At 35.8% G+C, this 23,121-nt stretch overlaps 1 protein-coding gene across 3 annotated transcripts in view; it reads right to left on the minus strand.

Annotated features, from left to right (window-relative positions):
- Positions 1-23,121, minus strand: part of LOC136041501 (procollagen-lysine,2-oxoglutarate 5-dioxygenase 1-like) — a 218,580-nt gene that overhangs the window by 139,960 nt on the left and 55,499 nt on the right. For all 3 annotated transcript variants that reach the window (XM_065726205.1, XM_065726202.1, XM_065726204.1), the window contains exon 10: positions 717-842. In XM_065726205.1, coding sequence (XP_065582277.1) covers positions 717-842 — 126 coding nt within the window. The remainder of the gene's footprint in view (positions 1-716; positions 843-23,121) is intronic.

Raw genomic sequence — 23,121 nt, forward strand, 5'->3', positions numbered from 1 at the left:
CAGGAGGTTGACACGGCTCTGCACATTGGTAGAATCAGGACGCTTTATCCACCAATGTCTTAGTAATGATAATAGTATGTCATTGGAAAGACTCAAAAACACGGATGAACATAGGACCAGCATTCGTAGGTAATGTCAAGCCAATTATAATCGACGATACTTCACGATATCACCAAGCCGATCGCAATCACAATAGAGAAAACCTTCAATAAAAACTTTCTGAAGTCATTCCGCAGAATCTAGCGCCCCGGGGTAGCTTACACTTGACTCTAGTAATAGTTGAAGTAGAAGATTTTTGCCATGAACGATTCTCACGAGAACACAAGAACTGGCTAGACTTGGAAGCGAACCAAAACTGTTAAGTGTTGCTGGCCAGTGTTTTTTCTAGCCTCAAAAATAAATTACTGTACTCGTGGTCCTTAAAATAATCTACAAATTTCACTGTTTTCTTTATTTTGTAAATCAATAACTTCATGAAATGAAAAGTATTTTTGAAAACCTTGCAGCACCATTACTGACAGCCAATTAATAATGCCTGTTGACACACACGAATTGAATAGGATAAAGGCAAATTTCCAAGTAACTTGCTTTTTCAGTCCATATTTACAATAATTCTTACCAGATGGTTTTATTAGCTTTTTGAATACACATTTTTTGGAATAAAATAGCCTCTATGATCCTCTATACTATCGATTGGAACATTCTAAGAGACTTACTTTTTTGTATTTTGTACAATATCCATGTAGTCAAAGGATCGAGCATAAAATCCATCACTTGTCAACGATCCCCAGAAATTAGACCACGCTTTGTACGGACGAATCATCATTGGTGCAACTATCGGTCTAGAAATTAATACATCAGCACATTAGAACTCATGAAAGCTAGAACTTCACTCTTACAAACAGACTAATCTTTGACCAAATAATACGAAAGAGGGATTGAGACAGAAAAGCAAAAAAAAATAATTATCTACCAGTTAGGTTACCTACTCTGGTGCTGAAAAAGCAGACACTATTTAGGGCTCTATTCTTATGTGTTGGCTTGTGCTTCTTTTGTTTCGTCAAACTGGATATGCGGCCAAAACCTTTAAGGCGCGGAAGGCGTGGCAAAGGCTTAAAGGCGAACACCCTCCTTTTCACAATTTTGTATAGAAACTATCAAAACTAGAGGCTTGTGTCTTCTCTCTCTCTCTCTCTCTCTCTCTTTTTCTCTCTCTCTTTCTCTCTACCTCCCTCTATCTCTCTGCCTCTCTCTATCTCTCTCTATGTCTCTCTCTCTTTTCTGCCTCTTTCTGTCTCTCATTGTTTAAAATTTGTAAGTTATATTGTTACAATAGCAAGAACAATGCATTTCTATACTATTAAGCCATACTTAAGAAAACTAACTAAAAGAAGAAGTTTTTTTAAGTGAAAGTAAGGAGCCACATTAAAACTTAAAACGAACAAAAATGATTCCTTATATGAAAGGGGGTGTCCTCTCCTCAAAGCTCCGCTTTTACGCTACAATTTTTGTTTTGTTTTAAAAAGTAGAACTGTGACGAAGAGTCAATATGACAAACTGTGACAAAGAGTCGAACTTCAGCGTAAAAAGCGGGGCGCTAAGGAGGCGACAGCCCCTTTCACATACGGAATGATTTCTGTTCGTTTTAAGTTTTAATGTCGCTCCTTACTTTCAGTTTTAATTTCTGAACGTTTTTGATTTAATGGAAGTTTTGATTTTGGGTCATCATACATGAATAATTAAACCGAAATTTGCATATTAATTTTCGCTTTTTTTAGCTAAATGGCTTTCTCAAAGTTTTGATCGGAAGCTTTTGAGAAAAACAAGGGCGGGAGAGGGGCTTAGTTGCCCTGCAATTTTTTGTAATTTTACTTAGGAACGTTTTTATTAGTAATATGAATTACTTACGTAACGAACTTCTATATTCGTATATTTTTATTACGTATATGAGGGAGTTCACCCCCTCATCAATACCTCGCTCGTTATACTGAAGTTCAAATTTTGTTCTAATTCTTAAAGAATGACCCTTGAATCAAAAAGGCCGTTTAATTAAGATAAATAGCTCTTTTGAAATGACTAAAAACACTTTAGCGGAAAGATCGAAGTATTGAGGAGGGGACGAACCCCCTCATATATGTAATAATTTCTGTTTCGTTTTCAGTTTTAATGTTGCTCCTTACTTTCAGTTGAAAAAACTTGTTTTTTTTATTTAATTTCTCATTGTTTTTTAAATAATACTGGGAAATCCAGTGCCTCCTTCATAGAAATACTCTTCCCTCATGATAAATTCCTTCATGAAAAGATCCGTCCACGTAACCACCTCTGATGGGTAGCCCCCCTGATGGGTAATACTAAACTTGATGAAACGTATATATTTAAAATCGGCATTAAAATCCGTTTCTTTTGACATATCTACTGGAATGAAAATTAAGTTTTTTTAGAGTTTCGTTTACTATTGAGCAGGATCGCTCCTTACTACAGTTCGTTACCACGAACTGTTTGATTCACACGAACAGAGCTAAACCTTTAAATTAGAATTTATTACAGCAAGTAGATTAATTAAGCTATATCCCTGACTGACAATATAATGAATTTAACCTTCTCAAAAAGTAACTAAACAGCAATACATAGTTAGGAAAAGTTAATAAAAGTATGATCATACCACATACAATAGAACCAACCGACTAGACCAAATGACGAACGCGATGTAGCACACGGGATTTTGCCATGTTTTGTGGATTTGAAACCATATATAAAGAAAAGAAATGTAGATATTTTACTAAAAGAGATTGCTAAAATCAAATACATTGCGGATAAGAGATAGGATAAACATTATCCAGAGGCATTGCTGGCACACAGGGCCTCCAATCGATGCTACAGTCGCTGGGTCTTTTTTAGAGGGAGAAGCATGTCACCTAAGAATACTACAGAAACCCGACTGAATAAATTAGACCGCGAAATGCATGAAGAATAAATACACCCTTTTCATGATGTGACTAAATGTTACTTTATAACTAGGACAAGTTGATCTCAATACAGCTATGTTCAATAACAAGCACGAGTCAAAGAGAAACAGACAATTTATTTATAATAAAATTCAGTGACTCAAAATCTTTCTATCCTTTCTATTGGCTTAAATCTATTTACAAAAGTACCAAACAGTTTTTTTTTACATAGCTTAAGATTTCCCATAACAACCTTTTTAGATATCCTCACGGAATAGTGTGATTGGCTTACAAAATGTAGCAAGCTAACGCCACGAAGATAAACCTCAGGAATTAAAACACACTTTATAACGAACCCTCTTTTTCTCTGTTTGCACGAACGCTAGATGGCAGAAGGATTTTTTTCTTAGGAGCAATTTATTAGAATTGGTCGTCTTTTTAATTTACAAAGTCTGCACTCCATATAGCTGGAAAACATCCAATATTGCTTCAGTAATTGCAAATTAACCATAAGAACAGCCTTATGAAAATAAGACACTATCGAAATAAAAAAAAATTTGTTTCCATCCAAAGCTATCTTCAGTCAATAACAGAGCCTGTTTGACAAGTGATGTCTAAACAAAGAAAGTTGAGAAGTAGACAATCAATCTGCACTTAAGGGGGAAAAATACAATAAAGGAACTTTTAAGGGAAAAAACATCGATATGACATTTTATGTCCCTCCAGCTTGGATGTTATTTTTACACAATGGAAAATTACAGGAAAGATGTTTAACTGGAACGAGAGAGGTTTTGGTAATTCCATAACGTAAATATCCCATAAATTTATTTATGAGCACAATACTTTCAGGGCATTATTCAAAGCCCCCCCCCCAAAAAAAAGCTTCGTGTATGCTTGCTCGTTCTACTGACCAAAATATTGATAATAAGTTAAACAATACTTAATGATGAATACATTTTGAAAAAAGACAAGCACTGTTTCAATAAAATATTATTATTTTGATCTTGGACGTTTCGTTTCCATTTTTCAGTATTGTCGCGAATATGACAAAGGAAAGGCAAATTCTCTCTATATGCCTCCTTTTTTCGTTCTTACTTCTTCTTTCTCCATATTCACTTTAATTCTTCCTTTTTCTTTTGCTTATTACACACATAGCCTGCATTCAGTTAAAAATACGAAATTTTTCAATGTTTTTAGTTTTTTCGAGCCTTAGAACACAATATTTCCGAGTCTGTCTTCTTTTTGGCCATTTAATCGTTTCTCGCCAAGTGCATGTACTTATGTTACAGGAACTCACTTTTCCCATGAATATGCAGTGTATCCACTTAATCTAGACAATGCTGAATGTTTAGAAAGCTAAGCAATAGATGTAATTTTTAAGGGTGTATATTAACCTTTGGGGAGGAGGGGTGACGGTATCAGTTGCAACCCGTTAATATTGGCGTACTACACTACTTCATATAACAGTTCGTGGTACAGAACTGTAGTAAGGACCGACCCGGCTCAATAGTAACCAAAACTCTAAAAAATGGAATTTTGATACCAATAGCTACATCAAAAGAATCACATTTTAATGCTGATTTTGAATATACAAGTTTCATCAAGTTTAGTCAACTATACCCATCAAAAGTTACGAGCCTGATAAAATTTGCCTCATTTTAGAAAATTGGGGGAAGCAGCCCCTAAAAGTCATAGAACCTTAACGAAAATCCCACCATCAGATTCAGCGTATAAGAGAACTCTATTGTAAAAGTTTCAAGCTCCTATCTACAAAATGTGGAATTTTGCTTTTTTTGCCAGAAGGCAGATCACGGATGCGTGTTTATTTATTTGTTTGTTTTTTTGTTTTTTCCCCCAGGGGTGATCGTATGGACCCAGTGGTCCTAGAATATCGCGAGAGGGTTCATTCTAACGGAAATGAAAAGTTCTAGTACCCTTTTTAATGACCAAAAATTTGGAGGGCACCTAGCCCCCCCCACGCTAATTATTTTCCCGAAGTCACCGGATCAAAATTCTGAGATAGCCATTTTATTCATCGTAGTCAAAAAACTTGATCACTATGTCTTTGGGGACGACTTACTCCCCCACAATCCCCGTGGGAGGGGCTACAAGTTACAGACTTTGACCAGTGCTTACATATAGTAATGGTTATTTGGAAGTGCAGATACGTTTTCAGGGGGATTTTTTGGTTGGGGGGGGGGGTGAGAAGAGGGATATGTTAGGAGAGCTTTCCTTGGAGGAATTTATCATAGGGAAAAAATTTCCATGAAGGAAGCGCAGGATTTTCTAGCATTATTTAAAAAAAGGTATAATGAAAAAATAAGTATGAAAAAGTTTTTTCAACTGAAAGTAAGAAGCAAAATTAAAACCACTTGAAAAGAACAGAAATTATTACGCATATGATGGACTCACCTCCTCCTAATACCTCGCTCTTTACGCCAAAATATTTTTAGGAATTTCAACTAGTTATTCTACGCCTTTTGTGATTCAGGGGTCATTCTTAAGAAATTGGGACAAAATTTAAGCTTCAGTGTAAAGAGCGAGGTACTGAAGAGGGGTGAACCCCCTCATATACGTAATAAAAACATGAGAATACAGAAGTTTGTTACGTAAGCTAATTTATAAGTTACGTATGTCTTTTACAAATAAAAACATTCGTAAAAAAATTAAAAGTTCTAGTTGCCTAAAAGTAAACCAAAAAACTAAAAAGTAACCAAAAAACTGGAGGGCAACTGGGCCTCCTCCCTGCTCCTTTTTTTCTCAAAATCATTTGATCAAATATATGAGAAAGCCATTTAGCCAAAAAAAAAGCAAATTTTGTTTTAATTATTCATTCTCGGAGAGCCAGAATCAAAACATGCATTGATTCAAAAACGTTCAGAAATTAAATATAAAAAAAAAAGTTTTTTTAACGGAAAGTAAGGAACGACATTAAAACTTAAAAGGAACAGAAATAAGTTCGTATGTGAAAGGGGCTACTTCCTCATCAACGCTCCGCTCTTTACGCAAAAGTTTTTTTAACTGTTTTAAAAACTAGAGTTAAGGAAAAGAGCTGAACTTTAACGTAAAGAGCGGGGCTTTGATGAGGAAGCAGTCCCTTTCACATACGAAGTAATTTCTGTTCCTTTTTTAGTTTTAATGACGCTCCCCGTTAAAAAAAACTTGTTTTTTGGGACTTTGGGAGTTTTTTATGGTGCCACCCGCTTTGATCGACAAACTCGCCCACAAAGGAGAGACAAAATTTTACTGTCAAACCACCAATTCTCGATAGCTTTCGACAATAGCTAGTCCCTTGGAACAATTCACTAATAAAACCCTTTGTCTTCGAGAAGGTCAGTCAAGGTTGAGGCTCGCAAAATGAGTTTTAAGGTATCGAGTTACTTTAAATGTATAGGCCAGTTCAGAATATCTTAAAGAAAAAAAAGGATTTAACAGCAAGTGTTTTCTTTTTATTAATTTATTGCTACTAATGGGCTTGAAAAAACAGGACCTGAAATGGTTACCTACACCCCCTCCATTAGGTGGCAGGAAGGAAGGTATTTGATTCTAAATTAATATTCCAAATAGTTTGAATATACTTAGATTTTTGATGAATAATGAATTATATTTTAGGGATTTTAATATTGTTGTAGTGGACCCTAATAAAAAATTACAAGCACGTGTAAATCACAAGTTGGTTTGACCGGTTAAAAACCAATTAAAAACACGGTCGCCCACCTCTGATGTTATCTTGCATAGTTAGTATTTTAAAGACATGACACACCTTGTATATTAGGTAAATAAGAATTTGAACAATGTAAAATATAATTAAGGTACTCCCGCATGCTAAATATCAAATAAAAGAACAACAACAATTTCATTCTTCATTAGAAAGCCATACTGGTATCCCAGTTGCCACAGCTTACAAATGACACTGTCAAGGATACGAAAAGAACATAAAGTAAAATCCATTACACGGGCATTCCTTTTCAAGGAAATTGCTTTATTCTTGTATTTACAAAGGGAGTCATTAGGTTGCTACCAATGAAATTACTCTGACTATGATAGAAAGGCAGTATGGAAACATTAGTGAAAACATTAGGCAAAGAGCATGGTATAGGAAACAAAACAACGAAGTATGGTAAAATTAGGCATTTCAAAGTACCAAGGACAATGAAAATGAAACCTGATTATTTGAATTGGTTAAGTGGAAACTTACACCACAACTTTTATCTTGCAAAGTTAAAAGGAAAAAAAAAATCAAGAATTCAAAAAGACTTCCATATGTTGCTATACAGGTTATAGTAGTTGGCGGCGTGGGGGAAAATCAGCAAAAGATAAGCTAAAAACATGGCAAGAAAGATGTCTAGATTCTACTTAAAGAAATTCTTAACCCGTTTATTTCACTTCAGTCAGGGCAAGCCTTTGAGACTCTTTAGAAAATGAGAAAGCATGACTTTAACAGTTAAAGCAAGGTAATTTATGTCAAATCACTCGATAAATCTTTCAAAAAGGGCTGGCATCTTTGAACAAAGATCAACTCAGTTCAACTGGTTGTGCCATATATAATTCATCATCATATTGATCTGATCAAAATGCAAGTCTCCTTGAGTACAGGAATTCTTGGAAAACTGAAAAACGTATATTTCCATGGTCGATTTTTAGAATCCTTTTCTACGACCGTGTACATACGTTATTTAACTTAAATATGTTAAATAATTAGATAACTTAATAAATAATTAAATAACTTAAATAATTAATTAACTTAACCTAAATAAATTTATTTAACGTTATTTATACGTCCTGTTATTTGGATGCCAACGTTTGCCTTTTCACTGGAACCACTTTATGAAACTTTCTATTTTCTATCTTTCTATTTTATGAAACTTTCTGAAACTTTATGATAAAGCAGGGATTGTCAAACAGTCCGTGGTAACGAACTGTAGTAAGGAGCGACCCGGCTCAATAGTAACCAAAACTCTAAAAAATTGAATTTTGATATCAATAGCTACCTCAAAAGAGTCGCATTTTAATTTTGATTTAAAATATATAAGTTTCATCAAGTTTAGTCTTACCCATCAAAAGTTACGAGCCTGAGAAAATTTGCCTTATTTAAGAAAATAGGGGAAAACACCCCCTAAAAGTCGTAGGATCTTAACAAAATGACACCATCAGATTCAGCGTATCAGAGAACCCTACTGTAGAAGTTTCAAGCTCATATCTACAAAAATGTGGAATTTTGTATTTTTTGCCAGAAGACAAATCACGGGTGCGTGTTTATTTGTTTGTTTGTTTTTTTTTGTTTTTTTTCCAGGGGACATCGTATCGACCAAGTGGTCCTAGAATGTCGCAAGAGGGCTCATTCTAACGGAAATGAAAAGTTCTAGTGCCCTTTTTAAGTGACCCAAAAAATTGGAGGGCATCTAGGCCCCCTCCCACGCTCATTTTTTCCCAAAGTCAACGGATCAAAATTTTGAGATAGCCATTTTGTTCAGCATAGTCGAAAACCATAATAACTATGTCTTTGGGGATGACTTGCTCCCCCACAATCCCTGGGGGAGGGGCTGCAAGTTACAAACTTTGACCAGTGTTTACATATAGTAATGGTTATTGGAAAGTGTACAGAGGTTTTCAGGGGGATTTTATTTTGTTTGGGGGCGGGGCTGAGGAGAGGGGGCTATGTTGGAGGATCTTTCCTTGGAGGAATCTGTCATGGGGGAAGAAAAATTCAATGAAAAGGGCTCAGGATTTTCTAGCATTAGCCTACTATAAGAAAACAATGAAAAATAAACATGAAAACTTTTTTCAAATGAAAGGAAGGAGTAGCATTGAAACTTAAAACGAACAGATATTATTACGAATATGAGGGGTTCTAATAATACTTTAGCATAAAGAGCGAGGTATTTAGGAGGAGATAAATACCTCGCTCTTTATGCTAAAGTACTTTTAGTAATTTCAACTATTTATTCTACGGCCTTTCTGATTCAGGGGTCATTCTTAAAGAATTGGGACAAAGCTTACGATTTAGTGTAAAGAGCGAGGTATTAACGAGGGTACAAACCCCCTCGTATACATAATAAAAATATAAGGTTATGAAAGTTTGTTACGTAAGTTAATTCTTAAGTTACGTATATTTTTTACTAATAAAAACGTTCGTTAAAAATTAAAAGTTCTAGTTGCCTTTTTAAGTAACCGAAAAATTGGAGGACAACTAGGCCTCCTTCTCCACCCCTTATTTCTCAAAATCGTCTGATCAAAACTAAGAGAAAGCCATTTAGCCAAAAAAGAATTAATATACAAATTTCATTTTAATAATTTATGCGCGGAGAGCCAAAACCAAACATGCATTAATTCAAAAACGTTCAGAAATTAAATTAAAAAAAAAATAATTTTTTTAGCTGAAAGTAAGGAGCGACATTAAAACTTAAAACGAACAGAAATTACTCCGTATATGAAATGGGTTGTCCCCTCCGCAATCCCTCGCTCTTTACGCTAAAGTTTGACTCTCTGCCACAATTCTACTTTTTAAAACAATTAAAAGCTTTAGCGTAAAGAGCGAGGGATTGCGGAGGGGACAACCCATTTCATATACGGAGTAATTTCTGTTCGTTTTAAGTTTTAATGTCGCTCCTTACTTTCAGCTAAAAAAATTAGTTTTTTTTATTTAATTGTTCAAGAAACTAACCGTTCTTCACTTAAACACTTGCTTGATTTGAAATCTCTTTGTTTTTGTTCGTGTATTTCTTTCACTTTACGAAAGTTGCATGGCAGCCTTTCTACTGCCCATTTCTTCTATTTTTGATGCTCCGACTTGTCACACTGGATTTTCAACTGACAAATTCCTCTTACTCCCTCATTGCGGTCTTATTTCAACCCCCTGATAGCTTGCAACGTGATCTGGCACACGCTCCCAGAGTCTGCTTGAAGACTGCACTCACTTTGCGTCTTCAAAAAAAAAGGAATTTCTGGCTAATAATTAAATTTTTTTCTGTTATCGTTTTTTGGTTTCCCCTAGAATTTATGCCTCTGGTTTATCTATCTATATATATAAAAATAAGTTGTCTGTGTGTGGATCTGTGGGTCAGGTGACGTCGGGTTTGTCCGCATATGACGTCTGAATTATTTCACACTAATACAAAATAAGAAAAAAAAACTAAAAAAGGTAAAAACTACAAAAAAAACTAAAAAGAAAAAAAACTAAAAAAGCTAAAAAACTAAAAAAAACTAAAAAAAGGTAAAAAACTAAAAACTAAAAAAAACTGAAAAAACTAAAAAAAGGCAAAAACTACAAAAAAAACTAAAAACTAATAAAAAAAACTAAAAAATCTAAAAAACTAAAAAAACTAAAAAAACTAAAAAAAGGTAAAAAACTAAAAAAAACTAAAAACTAAAAAAGAAAAAAACTAAAAAAAGGAAAAGACTGAAAAATAAAAGAGAAAAAGAAAACTAAAAAAATATGAATAAAAATACAAAAAAATAAAAAAGATAAAAACTACAAAAAAACTAATAAGAAAAAACGAAAAAAAACTAAAAAAGCTAAAAAAAAAAGGTAAAAACCAATAAAAAAACAAAAAAGAAAAAAAGAAAAAAAACTAAAAATTTATTCATCATATAATATTACGTCTGAATTATTTCATCATATACCAATTCAAAAACAAATGTATTCAAGCCGATGTAGCTGAGTTGATAAGGCGTTATGTTCCAGGTTCTAGGTTCAAGAGGTTCCAGGTTCGAACTTTGGCTTTAGCATTAATATAAAAGAAGCAAAAATCTAAAGAAGGTAAAAACTACAAAAAAAAAAGAACACAAAATAAAAAAATCTAAAAAAGCTTAAAAACTAAAAAAAAAACTAAAAAAAGATAAAAAACTAAAAAAAAACTAAAAAAAGGAAAAAACCATAAAATAAACTAAAAACTAATAAAAAAAAATAAAAAAAGCTAAAAAACTAAAAAAAACTAAATTAAAACTAAAAAAGGTAAAAACTAAAAGAACTAAAAAAGAAAAAAAACTAAAAAAAGGAAAAAACTGAAAAATAAAGGAGAAAAAGAAAACTAAAAAAATATAAATAAAAATAAAAAAACTAAAAAGATAAAAACTTCAAAAAAAACTAAAAAGAAAAAAGAAAAAAACTAAAAAACCTAAAAAAAGGTAAAAACCAATAAAAAAAAACTAAAAACAAAAAAAGGGAAAAAATCAAAAATTTATTTCATCATAAGTTTTCAACTGACGAAATTACAGACCGGGACATCGGGACACAAATGACGACCGGGACACCGGCACATAGGGAATATGAATGACGACACTCAAAGAGAAAGCGACCGGGACAAAAGGAATGTTCGATTAGCAATCAACAAAGCACCGGGACACAAATGACGACCGGGACACAGGGAGTATAAATGACGACCAGGATATAAGTAAAAAAACTAAAAAAACTAAAAAAAAAGGTAAAAACTACAAAAAACTAAAAAGAAAAAAAAATAAAAACTAATAAAAAAACTAAAAAATCTAAAAATCTAAATAAACTAAAAAAGAAAAAAAAGAAACAATGAAAAAAATAAAGGAGAAAAACAAAACTAAAAAACGAATGTATATACAGACCGGGACACCGGGATACAAATGACGACCGGGACACAGGGAATATAAATGACGACCGGGACACAGGGACACAACTACAACGGGGACGCCGGGGGGCACAGGGGGATATAAATGACGACCGAGACACCGGGACACATGGAATATAAATGACGCCCGGGACACTCAAAGAGAAATCACAGACTGGGACACCGGGACACAAATGACGACCGGGACACAGGGACAAAACTACAAAGGGGATGCCGGGGGGGCACAAGGGGATATATAAATGACGATGGCGACACAGGGAATGGTAGATTAGCAATCACCATCAACAAAGCTCAAGGGCAATCATTAGAATCATGAGGTATAGATCTATATTCACAGGTGGGACATAGGGACACAACTACAATGGCGCGTAACTAATATGGCGCGTAACGACTTACGCGCGCGGGGGGGCTTGGGGGGGGGCGAAGCGCCCCCACCAACTAGGTGTTGGGGTGGCGCGAAGCGCCACCCCAACAGCTAGTATATATATAAAAATAAGTTGTCTGTGTATGGATCTGTGGATCTGTGGATCAGGTGACGTCGGGTTTGTCCGCATATGACGTCTGAATTATTTCACACTAATACAAAATAAGAAAAAAAACTAAAAAAGGTAAAAACTACAAAAAAAACTAAAAAGAAAAAAAAACTAAAAAAGCTAAAAAACTAAAAAAAACTAAAAAAAAGGTAAAAAACTAAAAACTAAAAAAACTGAAAAAACTAAAAAAAGGCAAAAACTACAAAAAAAACTAAAAACTAATAAAAAAACTAAAAAATCTAAAAAACTGAAAAAACTAAAAAAACTAAAAAAGGTAAAAAACTAAAAAAAACTAAAAACTAAAAAAGAAAAAAACTAAAAAAAGGAAAAGACTGAAAAATAAAAGAGAAAAAGAAAACTAAAAAAATATGAATAAAAATACAAAAAAATAAAAAAGATAAAAATTACAAAAAAACTAAAAAGAAAAAACGAAAAAAATCTAAAAAAGCTTAAAAACTAAAAAAAACTAAAAAAAGATAAAAAACTAAAAAAAAACTAAAAAAAGGAAAAAACCATAAAATAAACTAAAAACTAATAAAAAAAAAATAAAAAAAGCTAAAAAACTAAAAAAAACTAAATTAAAACTAAAAAAGGTAAAAACTAAAAGAACTAAAAAAGAAAAAAAACTAAAAAAAGGAAAAAACTGAAAAATAAAGGAGAAAAAGAAAACTAAAAAAATATAAATAAAAATAAAAAAACTAAAAAGATAAAACTTCAAAAAAAACTAAAAAGAAAAAAGAAAAAAACTAAAAAACCTAAAAAAAGGTAAAAACCAATAAAAAAAACTAAAAACAAAAAAAGGGAAAAAATTAAAAATTTATTTCATCATAAGTTTTCAACTGACGAAATTACAGACCGGGACATCGGGACACAAATGACGACCGGGACACCGGCACATAGGGAATATGAATGACGACACTCAAAGAGAAAGCGACCGGGACAAAAGGAATGTTCGATTAGCAATCAACAAAGCACCGGGACACAAATGACGACCGGGACACAGGGAGTATAAATGACGACCAGGATATAAGTAAAAAAAAACTAAAAAAACTAAAAAAAGGGTAAAAACTACAAAAAAACTAAAAAGAAAAAAAAAATAAAAACTAATAAAAAAACTAAAAAATCTAAAAATCTAAATAAACTAAAAAAGAAAAAAAATAAAAAAGGAAAAAAATAAAGGAGAAAAACAAAACTAAAAAACGAATGTATATACAGACCGGGACACCGGGATACAAATGACGACCGGGACACAGGGAATATAAATGACGACCGGGACACAGGGACACAACTACAACGGGGACGCCGGGGGGCACAGGGGGATATAAATGACGACCGAGACACCGGGACACATGGAATATAAATGACGCCCGGGACACTCAAAGAGAAATCACAGACTGTGACACCGGGACACAAATGACGACCGGGACACAGGGACAAAACTACAAAGGGGATGCCGGGGGGCACAAGGGGATATATAAATGACGATGGCGACACAGGGAATGGTAGATTAGCAATCACCATCAACAAAGCTCAAGGGCAATCATTAGAATCATGAGGTATAGATCTGAATACGGATTGTTTTCCCATGGACCATTATATGTTGCATTTTCAAGAGTCGGTAAACAATCTATTTATATGCACAGACAATGGGACAGCAAAGAATGTTGTATATTCGCAAGTTTTACGTAGTTAAAAACATATATATATATATATATATCTATATTCACAGGTGGGACATAGGGACACAACTACAATGGCGCGTAACTAATATGGCGCGTAACGACTTACGCGCGCGGGGGGGCTTGGGGGGGGGCGCGAAGCGCCCCCACCAACTAGGTGTTGGGGTGGCGCGAAGCGCCACCCCAACAGCTAGTATATATATATATATATATATATATATATATATATATATATATATATATATATATATATATATATATATATTGAACAAAAAGAAAAATTACGGCTAAACTGGCAGTTTGCAAGCCACTAGAGGCAAAAAATCTGATTTTGGTTTGCAAAGTTATTCAAGATTTTTTTTTTTTTTTTTTTTTTTTTTTTTTTTTTTTTTTTTTTTTTTTTTTTTTTTTTTTAATTCACAATACAGACAAACAAAAAATATTAAAACAGAACCAAAAGAGAGCTAAGCTCGAATCGAAGGCAAGAAACTTCAGTCATCATTATCTTCGTCATATTTGCTTAAAAACAGACTTCAGATATATATATCTAGGATAGATATATGTCTATCCTCCATGTCTTGACATGGAGATCAACTTAGACACGCATATGAACGTGGCTTTACCAAAGCCCAATTGTTCTTTAAAATACAACCACTGCCTCTCCTGTTAAATATTTACCAAATAATCATAATTATTGGCTCTGAAATTGGGACCATATCTAGATTGCCATGCTTAAAGAGCTTATCCGCCGGGTTTTGCTCCACGCACTTCAGCTAATCAAAGGGTTTTAAAGATTAAGCCTCTCACTTGTATTTCCAACTAATATAATATTATTCTACCGTCTCTTAAAGAACGGATACAAGAAGGAAATCATTAAAATACTAATTTGAAAGGGATTAAGGAAGAAAAGAGACGGTGGAACCAGAATAAATCCCTCTATTTAATTCTCATCAGGATCGACAAACCGCGAGCAAGAACAGAATACAAATAAGCTAGAATTGATTCTATATGATCTATATTAGTCCAGGACTTTTAGCTCAAAAAAGGGTCGAACCCGGACAAAATTGCAATATAAACGAAAATGGTACCAAAATGATCAGAAAAAAATTCTGTACAACATACTAAAAGTCCCCATAAATCCAAGTGGGGCGAGTACCCGAAAAACAGGGGAAAAGGGGGAAATGCGGGGGAAAATGGGAAAAATGCCGAACATGCCCAGAAAATAGTTTAAAGTGAGTTTTCTGAGGTTTTCACATACGCTGATTACGAAATTGACATCTAAAATTCAGTATAGAAAAAGAGTACTACGGAAAACGGGGGAACAGGGGAAAGAGGGGAGAAAAGAGAAGAATACAGGGTAGGGGTAGAAAGCGGTTTGGAAGATATTTTCTGGGGTATTCCTATCTGGTGATTATGAAATTGAGATATAAAATGATATACAAAAATCGATTAACATAAAACGGGGAAATGGGGGGGAGGGAGGGGAAAAAGGAAAATATACAGGGTAGGGGTAGAAAGCATGTGGAAATGTGTTTTCTAGGGTTTTTCTATCTGCTGATTATAAAATTGACATCTAAAACAATGTTCGAGAACAAATACAGGAGATCTATAGAGGTTCGGCTACCCCATAGGTTCGGAAAAGGCAAAAAAAAAATTCGAGAAAGAAATACGGAAAAATACTGAAATTACATTATTCCGTATTCCTCGCCGTTATCGACAAGCGCGTGGGTTCGTCAACATAATCCTGTTCTAATTCGACATCCAGTAAGAGAAGCAAGGTAGACTAGTCACCGCGGAGTTCCAGTGCCGACGACAAAACCTATCCTGACGGAATGACATCTAGCGGATCCAATAGTCCCCAGTCTGCGTGGATGCTTACACATGTGACATGGTAGCAGGATAAATCAAGGTACGACGAGATATTTTTTTAAGTCAAGCATAATTTTGCGTATCGGCAACTCTTCTTTCAGTACTAAGCCAAGTTTAATTCATTATTTTCCCTGGGTGCCCGAATTAATGGTTATTAGTTGCGTTTTGTCAAGATTAAGCAAGAGCGACATCTAGTTTTTCAGCTTGTTTTCAGAGACGGTCTTTCGAGATGGCGCGCCATTTGGAAGGTTCAGAATTCATTTAGAGAGTTACGTTCGCCGTGCGAATGGTGCTGATGAAAGATAAAGCTCTTTGGAAACCCTGCTGCTGTATCAGAAGTGGAAAATTTTCATGTCATGGAGAGGTGAGATTCAAGGTATCTGTCCTATTTTTACCGAAACTAAGCTGCTCTTCTCTTTCAGTGCAAGATGAGTGGCTCCAACAGACTCTGCATTCTTTGTCAGCAGGACATATCAAGCGATGATGACACATCCGTTGTTCTGACTGCGAAAGGAGCACTATCGGTGAGCACAGCAAGCAAAGACAGAGGCGACCAGATTGCTGCAGAACCAGGTCAGATTGTTCATAAAGCATGCCGAAAAGATTATTGCCGCCAAAGTACCATTTATTCCTTGAAACGGACAAGTGAAGAACCTATCCCTAACGAGACTCCGAGAAAACTGAGATCTCAAGATTTCTTTAACGTGCAGGTCTGTTGCATTTTTTGCAACTATGAAGTGGGGTTCAAGAAGTCGATAAGAAAGCGCTGGTCCAACCACGAAAGATGCTACGCACAACCAACGGTGTAAGGGAAGCCAGCATCAAGTGATCGATTTCAGTTTAGGGATGAAGCTCCAGAAAAAGAAGGAAGAGTTTTTGAGCAACTCTCAGAACAAACAGCGAATTATAAGCTACATCGGGGAAAAACTCAGAGCCAAAGGATTTGAAGTCGTCCATGCGAAGGACGATGCTGACTATCTAATCGTGAAGACTGCCGTAACGAAAGCAGAAAACTCTGAAACAATAGTTCTTGGCAACGACACTGACCTTCTGATTCTACTCTTGTATCACCTCCCGCCTAATGCAAAAACACTTTACTTCGAATCGTCAACGAACGCAAAAGAAGCGATAACACGGTTCTGGTGCCTCAACGAAGTGCAAAAAAAAAATGGGAGAAGTATCCAGGCTGCTTCTGGTAGGGCACGCACTCTTGGGATGTGACACGGCCTCACGAGTTTTCTGACTTGGAAAGCAAGCTGTGCTACCTCTTTTGAAGAAGAGCGAAGTGTTCAGAAAAAAATGCAAAGTGTTTCTGGATGAATCATCGTCCAAAGATGAAATTGTGAAAGCGGGTGAATATCTTCTCCTCAGCTTGTATAAAGCACGACATAACGAAGATCTCACTAAGTTGCGACATCGAATTTTCTTGGAAAAAGTTTCTTCGTCTAATACTACGGCGTTTGTTAAGCCTGAAAGGCTTCCGCCAACCGAAGTTGCAGCTTCATTCCACTCCCAGCGAGTGCGCCTCCAGGTATCCCGTTGGAAAGGGGAACCAGCTGACCTCGACCCGGCTGACTGGGGTTGGGTCCTCAGAGACCATAAATACTCACCTGTGATGACCCATTTGTTGCCCGCACCTCAGACTCTTTTGAGTGTCGTGAGATGCAACTGTAAGACAGGCTGCGAGAACTCGCGATGCAGCTGCAAGAAAAATGGATTAGCGTGTACGTTCGCGTGCGGAGAATGTCAGGGTATCAACTGTTTGAACAGGGACAACGAGATTGTCGAAGACGAGGAGCTCGACTAGTGATATCAATGCTGTGTTTTTCAAGTCAACTATACTGCCTTCGAAAGTGCAAATTTTACATATAATAGCCATTTTATATATAACTGCCAAGCGGTTGTTTTCTTTATGTTTAGTAATTCAAATGGTTGTAAGAAATGTCTGTGATTCAAGAAAGTACAAGTTTGATACTTAAGCGAGTTATTTTGTCCATACGCCTACTTATTAGCCATTAGCAGTCTGGCTCAGGAGTCAGGCCTCCCTTCCCCTTTTCCGTTGTTTCCTCCAGTTTTGTTCGGTTTTCATGGTTCTCGTTTTCTTTCCTTCATTTTAGGGGTCAGTTTCGTGATCAGCAGATAGAAATACCCCAGAAAACACATTTCCACATGCTTTCTACCCCTACCCTGTATATTTCCCTTTTCCCCTCCCCCCCCCCCATTTCCCCGTTTTATGTTAATCGATTTTTTTGTATCATTTTATTTCTCAATTTCGTAATCACCAGATAGGAATACCCCAGAAAATATCTTTTAAACCGCTTTCTACCCCTACCCTGTATTCTTCTCTTTTCTCCCCTCTTTCCCCTGTTCCCCCGTTTTCCGTAGTACTCTTTTTCTATACTGAATTTTAGATGTCAATTTCGTAATCAGCGTATGTGAAAACCCCAGAAAACTCACTTTAAACTATTTTCTGGGCATGTTCGGCATTTTTCCCATTTTCCCCCGCATTTCCCCCTTTTCCCCTGTTTTTCGGGTACTCGCCCCACTCGGATTTATGGGGACTTTTAGTATATTGTACAGAATTTTTTTCTGATCATTTTGGTACCATTTTCGTTTATATTGCAATTTTGTCCGGGTCAAACCCTAAAAGTCCTGGACTATATGTTTCGTTCTGGAAACTATGTCTTTAATAAAACGCCTCTGACAACTCATTATCCCCAATGCTCCCAAAATCCTATTAAACAAAATACCTCGAGCGTTAAAAAGAAGATTGGAACATGTTTAAAGTTAAACCTTCAGAAAAGAAATATATGATTATACCATGCATCTTGTCCCCATTAAGTCCCCACTATTTACGCTAAAGTTTTGCTTAGCCTTAGTGAGGACACAATTAATATCTATAGTATATTGGAAATTTAGAATAGAGTGGGGCCTTAAAGAGTGGCCGCCCCCTCCCATTCAGAAAAATTTCTGTTCAATTAGGGTTTAATGTTCCTTTTTACTTCCCACTGAAAAAAACCTGTTGTTAGATTAATAGCTCAGAACAACAAAAGAGATAGAAATTTAAACATTTTGCCATGGATGCTGGTGCTTGGGCTATAGTTAACTGTCATGAATCTATGAATCTTGAATCATGAATCTTATTTGATCAAGAATTGAACCCCTTCAAGCATTACTAGGCCGTTTCAGGGCCTTCAGGTTAACGAAATTTTGAGGTCTCTTTAGATTAAGACTACGTTATTAACATGCCGAAGTAAAAATAAGAAGAACAGGAAGATAGTCTGCAAACCAAGATTAGAATATTGAAAGCTACAGTAATGACAGTGGTCCAATTTGGCTCCGAAGCATGGGTGCTCCGAAAAGCGGATGAAGATTAGCTAGATATTTTTTAGAGAAATTGCCAACGGATTGTTCCGGGTATCCGGCTGACTGGCCGTATTTCAAACAGTAGGGTGTACGAAAAATGTGGTTCAATCCCACTTTCTAGGGCTATAATGAGACAAAGGCTGAGATGGTTAGGGCACGTTCTGCAGATGAAGGATGAGAGATTGCCGAAGATTGTCATTTTCGTCCAACCGTCTAAGGCTAGACAGAAAGCAGGTCGTCCGCGGTTAGGATGGGAGGATGTAAAGAGACAGGCTTTGAATAGATTGGGATGGAGGAGGAGCATGCATAGCTGCCTTGGCCTCAGGCGGCTTGGTGCTGCAGTGAGTTTTTAGTAGTAGTAGCAGTATCTAAGGGACCCAACTATTAAGTCTTACCATAAAAAAATGGTAATTTGTATTAAAACTCGACTCCCTAACCAAACGTTCCCGACGAACTGGGTTCAAAAATGGGAGCAATATCAGGTCTACTTTGTTCATTTTTGCTTCTGTTGAGGTTTCCACCAAAAATGTCCTTCAAATCAAAAACACGATTCTGATAATTATGAGACAGAAAGCTCGACATTACAAAACTCCCATTTGAGTCGCTGAGAAAACTGAAAAAGTGCAAAGGCTGCTTTACTTAGAGAATGGCCCTTATACATGACTGACATATCTAACCATATGACTGACATATTGAATTTTGAGGATCTGAAAAATCTAGTTTTTCTACGACTTCAAAAGTATACTAGCAATGAAGAACATACCAAAGTGTTGACCAAGATACTACTGGAGAGAATAAAAACATTAACCAGTCACATCATTTCTGAGTATCAGGCTGCTTTCCGAGCGAGCCTCTCAACGATAGACCAGATTTTTGTCATCCGTCAAGTAATGTTAAAATACCTTGAATACGGTCAGAACCTCTATCAACTCTTCATTGACCAAACAAGCTGTCGACTTAATTTGGAAAGAGGGCCTTTGGCATATACTACTGCATTACGGCGTCCCGTCAAATATCGTATCACTCATTCGTAGCATGTATGAGCGGTTCAGAAGCCAAGTACAAACAGTTGAGGGAACGACCAAAGAATTCAAAACTTCTGTTGGTGTTTTGCAAGGATGCATCCTCTCACCTCACATGTTCAATCTCTTCCTCCATTGTGTAATGTCACATGTTGAAGCAACCAATGGGTCAATGATCGGAGGGATCGTAATAGACAAGCTTATATACGCAGAGGACATCGACATTCTCACTGGATCCGTCGCTAAACTCCAAACCAAAGCAGATAACCTGGAAGTAGTTGCAGGAGCCTTCGGAATGAAAATCAACGAGGATAAAACGAAAGTCATGCGCGTGTCAAGGTTCAATGGCCCATTCCCACCAAAAATAAATTTTAATGGAGCGGAAATAGAATGGGTACACAGCTCCACATATCTGGAGAGCCAGATCACGAGCGACAATAATCACTCAATGGACATCAAAAGACGCCTCGCTCTTGGTAGCGCCAGCTTCAAAGCTCTGATGCCAATATGGAAGCAAAATTGAATCTCCGTGAAGCAAAAACTTAAACTATTCTGCTTCATCATTATTCCTATAGCTATGTATGGTTGTGAAACACGGACAGACAGAGTAGATGACTCCAGACGACTCGACGTCTTTGAAACAAAGCTGCTGCGTCGAATGGCTGGCGTAACATACGTAGATCGAGTCTCAAATGCCGACCTACTCAAAAGACTGCAGTATAACACTATCATCCTGAACAGGGTCCGTGTCTGACAATTCAAGTGGCTTGACCACGTCCAGCAAATGTGCAACGACCAACTACCGAAAATTGCCTTCGAAGGTCGCAGCCACGATTCTCGCCCTTGCAGTCGCCATCCACAGCGCTGGAATCAGAACTTCTCTGACTGCAACCTCCCCGGTCTTCTCAGAATTGCACGAAACAGAGAGAAGTATAGGCGAAAAATACATTCGCTCTTGAGAAGAGAGGCCCCGAGACGACCACCAAGGCCGGATGGGACTTAAGTTACCCCCTTTTTAGTCCTAATGTAGTCCTGAATTGTTAGCTAAAATACATTATAAATTATCGCATTTTAGATATTATCCACTATGGTGAAACCAAAACATTTACCTAGATGGCAACCCTGATAATAACTTATTAAGAGACTTTATTTAGTCAGTTTTACTGTTGATTATTGATTATTTACTAATAAATTGCTTATTTCATAAATTGATTATTTACAGCATATGAACGACTATGTAAATAAATACTTACAATAAATAGTACAGCGTAAGCATATTTAAGAAATGTGAAAAAAAAACAAGGAACCGACCTATAAGTGACATCATGAAACATTTTATTTCTTACGGCCTTCCGGGGAAGGGGAAAATAAGGCTTTTTGTGAAGAGGCTTGGACCTATTTAAAAATGATTATCTTAGGGCCTATACCCCTAGGCTACATCCATTTACTTCCCTATTGGGTATTTTAATTAAAATATCCCATTATCATTCCTGACGCTATATATGCATGATGGTTGTTAGATGGTTGATGTTTTTTTTTTATAGAATTCTAGGACAAAGCTTATTGTTCTAATTAAACGGCTATTTTGTTTCAGGAATCGTTCTTGAAGAATTAGGACAAAAAGTTAAAGCTTTAGCATAAAGAGCAAGGTCTTGTGGAGGGGGAATTCCTTTCATATACGTAATAATTTCCGTTCGTTTTCAGTTTTGATGTTGCTCTTTACTTTCAGTTTGAAAAAAATTGTTCTTTTTTAATTTAATTTCTGATCGTTTTTAAAAAATATCGGGAAATCCGGCTCTCTCTCCATGAAAAATTCCGGTACTTGTATATTATACACCACTCAGTCAAGTTTACGATGTGTAAAACTCGAAAACAAACCAGTTTTTTCGTTATTTTCTTCGTTTCTTCAGAAACCAATTTGAGTTTTATATTTGCACATTAAGGGGGGGAGGGTATAGCAGGTATGCATACAAAATGTGTTAAATACAATTATCCTGCTTATTATGAAGTGACAATTGTTTTCTGATTTCAAACTGGTCAAATACTTTACCCTCCCCCCCTTATGTGCAAATATATAGCCCAAATTAAATATTTCCCATATATTCTGTCACTTGTCTTTGTCTTGTCTCGAGCAAAGCTGAAAGAAACTAACGAGGAAACTGATTTGTTCTCGAGTGTTGTTACACAGCGTGAACTTAAGTGACTGGCGTATAATACACCAGTACTAAAATTCCTTACCCCTACGGAAAGTAAAAAAAAAAAGAAACTCAAATAAAATTCTCAAATTTGGAAAGCCTAATTTTCCATGGGGGGAGGGGTATTTTCCTCGGGGTACTTTCCGCGGGGGTTTTTTTGATGGGGGGTATTTCTCGGATGGTATTTTACAGGAGGGTAAACTCAGGAAGGGGAGGGGGTAAATGCCTAGAATCATAGCATCTATTAATTTCAGAGCCGATCTTTGGCTTTTCCGTAAAGATTAACAAAAATGGCTTCTTTAACAACGAACCTAAAAATTTCATCTTCATGTCAAACCTGTAAAGTACATTAGCAAGTTTGCAATTCTAGGAAATGAACAAGAAAGGAAAGCGACATTATTCCTTTTCTTCTTTAAAAGGATATTTAATTTGATGAAGCCCCTCATTATCAACATTTCAGAAAAATATTTAAGAAATAATTCTAAGGAAAATAAATACAATCACAGTATTTCCATTTTCCAAAATTGAATTTCAAGATCGTGTCGCTCCTTACTACAGTTCGTTACCGCGAACTGTTTGAAAGGACTTTTTAATGCATTAGTATGTTTTTATAATTGACGGAGATTTATTGTTACTCTTTTCGGAGTTTGTGTATTTTTGATTTTTGTTTTTATTTAACGATAATTTTTTGTTGTTTTTGTGACATGAAATGTAGTTTCAGCATTGTTTTGCTTGTAAATACCATTTCGATAATAAAACTTTATCTTGTTTACTTATTTTTATCTTCATAGTCAATAAAACTGAAAAAAAAAATCCAGCAAACTTATCCCAACAAAGTACAATTAATATACAAGTTTCAACGGTTTCACTAGCATCATTATACGTTAGCCAGCTGTTTCGTTCGATACAACT

The sequence above is a fragment of the Artemia franciscana genome, unplaced genomic scaffold (genome assembly GCF_032884065.1).
Source record: "Artemia franciscana unplaced genomic scaffold, ASM3288406v1 PGA_scaffold_23, whole genome shotgun sequence".
Taxonomy (NCBI): domain Eukaryota; kingdom Metazoa; phylum Arthropoda; class Branchiopoda; order Anostraca; family Artemiidae; genus Artemia; species Artemia franciscana.